Source organism: Scylla paramamosain, chromosome 10 (assembly GCF_035594125.1).
Source record: "Scylla paramamosain isolate STU-SP2022 chromosome 10, ASM3559412v1, whole genome shotgun sequence".
NCBI classification, from domain to species: domain Eukaryota; kingdom Metazoa; phylum Arthropoda; class Malacostraca; order Decapoda; family Portunidae; genus Scylla; species Scylla paramamosain.
In genome coordinates, this window is record NC_087160.1 from 17,166,932 (window position 1) to 17,171,931 (window position 5,000).

Consider the following 5,000-nt stretch of genomic DNA (forward strand, 5'->3'; position numbering starts at 1 on the left):
AGATGCCGCGGAAATCGTCATTATCCAGACTCCAGTACATGATTCCTCCCAGACCATTCTCCCTGACGTACTCCGCCTGCGGGGATCAAACACGTGAGGGGAAGGAAAACAACGGGGACGAGATCACTCTTATCCGGGTTACCTCCTGCAGAAAGGAACGATTAAGTATTTTCAGACTCACACAAAAGAAGGTTGGCGCGCGGCCGACGACACGTGAAAAAGTCTGCTATTGTCGTTTCACGGGAGAAAAGAGAGAGAGAGAGAGAGAGAGAGAGAGAGAGAGAGAGAGAGAGAGAGAGAGAGAGAGAGAGAGAGAGAGAGAGAGAGAGAACGTGTGTAGGATATGGATGAGTGAGAGATTACTTTATGTAGCTTGCGCAGTAGTTGTTTTATGTATTACGAATACTTGACGTTGTTCTGATTAAATGCCTTATTCTTTTCAGTACTCTAGATGGTTACGAGAGAGTAATTATCCATTTTCCATACCTATTTATGGTTCAGAATGAGTAAGTAATCTTTCTTATGACATGAAGCAAGAAAATGAGTCTTTGTGAATAAGGAAATAATTTTATAAAAATTAAAGATTTTTGTGCCGAATCAGTATTGTAATCCTGGACGTCCTTCTCACTATTCTTATTCGCTGGCACCTGCTAAGGGCATAAACTATTTAAAGTATCGCTTACATTTACAGTATCAACTCCTTTAACTCGCCTCTTGCTGCTGACATCCACTAAAAGCACGAATAGTTAATGCATCACTTCTTTTTTTCAGTTTAAAAACTCTTTTAGCTCACTCCAAGCATTAAGTTATGTACATCGGCCCAGCTCACCTTCCTGGCCACGATCTTCTCGTCGTCGTAGCCCACCCACTGGTTCCCGGAGAAGGCGTAGGGTCCGATGCGGCGCGGGAAAGGTTTCTTGACAGACCACCCGTGAGAAGCGATGTTCTCGCACACCTGGACGGGCAAGAAACACCTTAGATACACAAACGAATACAAGAAACCTAGAACTGAATAGGAATTAATACCTGTGAACTCATTCAGAAAAAAAAAAAAGAATCCGTCTCTATCTCAATTTATTATCAGATATACAGTTTTGGATTGCTTATATATATATATATATATATATATATATATATATATATATATATATATATATATATATATATATATATATATATATATATATATATATATATACGAGTATATATATATATATATATATATATATATATATATATATATATATATATATATATATATATATATATATATATATATATATATATATATATATATATATATATATATATATATATATATATATATATATATATATATATATATATATATATATATATATATATATATATATATATATATATATATATATATATATATATATATATATATATATATATATATATATATATATATATATATATATATATATATATATATATATATATATATAAAAGAAAAAAAAATTACACACTTAGAGAGCAGCTTTGTTTTATCTGTCTATGAGTACATAATGACAGAATGTAGCACTGATCCAATTCTATCTTGTACCTCTTTAAAAATAATAAACTCAAACATATTTATACTTTCTTTGATTTCTTATTAAAAAGCCAACACAATTAATTTATCCGTCTGTACGCTCGTTAGTGTAGCAATGTCCCTTATTCTCTTCTCTTCACCTCACCTCGTAGAAAGCCATGAATCCCTTTTCCCGCGTGTATTTGCCCTGCTCGCCGGGACCGTCCGCGGAGGAGCCGAAGTCGGTGAAGTTTCCGTCGATGAGGGTGTAGGAGCGGCCGTAGGTTGGGATGCCGATGACCAACTTGTCCGCATCTGCCCCTAGCTCGATGTAGTACTTCACCGTCCAGTCCTGCGGCAGGTGTCGAGGTCTTAGATATAAGTGTGCAGTTATGGACTGGTAATTCTTGCTTAATTATAACTATGAGTGTGTAAGTTGTCTTTAGATTGATTGATGGATATTTAAACAATTAGATAGATATGTAAGTAGCTATGTAAGTAAATAGGTAGATAGATAGATCAATAGACAGATAGGTAGGCAGAAATACATATAAATATTTTGTTGACTACAACTAAAAAATCACATAAAAAGAAGACAAAAGGTATTTACACACACACACACACACACACACACACACACACACACACACACACACACACACACACACACACACACACACACACACACACACACAGACCTTTCTATTTCCTTTTAACTAAAACGCATACACACACTAACACACACACACACACACACACACACACACACACACACACACACACACACACACACAAATGGCCTCAAAACAACAGGCGTGAGCAATAAAGACCCGACGAGTACAAATCAAGACTCGGACACAATACCACATTGAGCTGGGCGTTCCAGGCGTACTCTGAGGTGCCGGGCGAGGGCATGAGGGCCGCGTGATGGTTCACGGAGGGCTCGTAGGCGCTGTGGTAGTCGTAATTCAGGATGTTGATGAAGTCGAGATCCCTGTAGGAGGACGCTAAAGTGAGAAAACAATTGCAATACATTTTTTTTTCTTTTCTTTCCTTCCTTTTGTTTTTATGCAAGGAGGAGATAGAACAAAGGCAAAAACGAATTTATGGAAAAAATGGTCTTTTAACTCTCTTTTAAAGAAGGAAAAAAAAAAGAACACGTACAGAGAGAAATGGTAGAATAAGTAAATATAAAGTCTAACAGGAAAGTATTGTTGTTTATACATACTGAGAGAGACTAAAGCAAAAAGGGACGAGAAAATCAGAAAAAAAAAAAATTGCCAAAGAAAATGTGAAAGCAGGTTTAAAGGAAATTGCTTCTATCCAGAAAAAAAGTTATAGGAATAGTAAAGGCGAGTAAAGAATAGGAATAAAAAAAAATTATTAGAAATTACTGAAGAAATTAATATAGAAAGTTATTAATATTTTGAGAGAAGAAAAAGGGAGGGAGAGAGCTCAGAGGAGGGAAAGAATCTGACATGCTCTCATCTACTTAATGAAAGAAGAAAAAGGGAGGGAGAGAGCTCAGAGGAGGGAAAGAAACTGACATGCTCTCATCTACTTAATGAAAGAAGTAAAAACAGATGGGAGAGAACAAGAGTGCAGAAGAATATTACTATGCTGTATAAGTACGAAGAAGAAGAGAAGTACAAAAGAGAGAAAACATTGTCCTATCGTATAAGAAGGATTAAGTACAGAAGAAAGAAAAATGTGATATCGTGTACCTGATTACTAAGAGAAAATATAAACCAGAAAAAAAAAAAAACATGAAACTAAAAAAAAACTGATCAACGTAAGAAAAATAAAAAAAACAAAAACAAAAAGAGTAAATAAAATCATTGTAAAAACAAAGGAACGTGCGAAAAAGAAAAAAAAAGAAAAATAAATAACACCAACCAGAAAGAATAATGAAACGTGTAAAAATGCGGAGAAGAAGAGAAAGCAAGCGTTATAACATACCTGGTGAGAGAGGGAACATCGTAACCCTTGTCAATGTAGTTCTGGCCAGCGGGGACTGCCATAGTCAGCAGCAGACGGCCCGCCTTCACCTTTTTACCCTCATCCTCGAAAGCTGCGCGGAGCTCCTGTGTGGAGGAAGAAGAGACCGTGATGACAATGGTGAAGGGAATAGGAAAAATAAGAATCGTAGCAGTAACATTAAGAATGAAATAAGAAATAAGAAATACGAATAACCTGTTCAGATTTTCAAAAAGTAAACAGGGTGCATACGATGACTATAATGAAATGACAAGAAAAACAAGAGAGCTTTTGTATGGAGGAGGAGGAGGAGGAGGAGGAGGAGGACACCGTGATGATAAGGATGAAATGCATAAGATAATAGGAGTAAGACTGAAAATTAAATAAGAAAAGAAAATCAGGAATGAAATGTTGAATTCGTCAGAAAGCAAATAGAATGAATGTGATGACGATAGTAAAATAAATAAGTAAAACAGAGGGGGATAAGATTCAAAGTAAAATAAGAGGAAAAGGGACAGTCACATTAGGACGCATAAAAAGTAGATAAAAGGAGCAGCAACAGAGAAGATCTTTACTAAAACATTAATTCATCGATTAGGTTCACATTCCTCACATTATCTCAGTACATGTTATTTTTCATACTTACACATATAATTGATCCCATCATGCCTACTTCATCTCTACTTTTATTTAATCTAATCTGTTTGACCTTCTGCTCTCATTTTCAATCAGTAGTCGACCTTTCAAGACTGGCTTTTACTCATGCTTGCATTTTTCTCTTCTATTCTAACACTTTTATTCAATTTCTCATGTTTCTAAATTATTTTTTTCAATTTTCTACTACATTTTAACTTTTAACATTTACTTCCAATGAACACTCAACATTATTAGTATAATTCTGTCACTTATACGTGCTTTTTACTTCACTTCCCTTTTTGAAGTACTTCTTTATTTAACTTCTCTTCGTTCAAATAGCCATCGAACAGTAAAAGTAAAAATTTTCACTCATGTTTATTTTCTTCTCCCACTTCATGTACTATTTATATTATTATTTAGTTGGCCTTTTTTTTCTCTCTCTTACTTTCAATCATCATTTAACATTAAAAGTATAATTCTTACTTATTCTTAATTTCCTCCTTCAGCTCCCTTTTTAATCTATTATTCATTTGACTTTTAACTTTTACCTACAATCAACATCCAGCTTTAAAAGTCCAATTTTCACTCAAGGTGACTTTCTTACTACAGCTCGTTTTTAAACAATTATTATTTAACTTTTAACTCTTGCTTTCAGTCAACAACTAACATTGCAAGTCTAATCTTTGACTCATACTCATTTTCCTCCACTTACTTTTCTTTTAATTTACTCTTTTATTTAACCTCTAACTCCTCCCAATCAACATCTAAAACTACAAGACTTTCCAGTTCCAAGAGTCACGTAAGCTCGTCACGCGTCATCAGTGTTGCCATCTAGTGGAAAAAACGACAC

General features: G+C 34.7%; 1 protein-coding gene across 1 annotated transcript in view; it reads right to left on the bottom strand.

Annotated features, from left to right (window-relative positions):
• The window catches only part of LOC135104262 (mucin-2-like), a 62,749-nt gene that overhangs the window by 18,847 nt on the left and 38,902 nt on the right, over nt 1–5,000 (bottom strand). Inside the window, 5 exon segments of the mRNA XM_064011452.1 lie at nt 1–76; nt 830–955; nt 1,704–1,889; nt 2,402–2,531; nt 3,497–3,621. The exon segment at nt 1–76 is cut by the window's left edge and continues 124 nt beyond it. Coding sequence (XP_063867522.1) covers nt 1–76; nt 830–955; nt 1,704–1,889; nt 2,402–2,531; nt 3,497–3,621 — 643 coding nt within the window.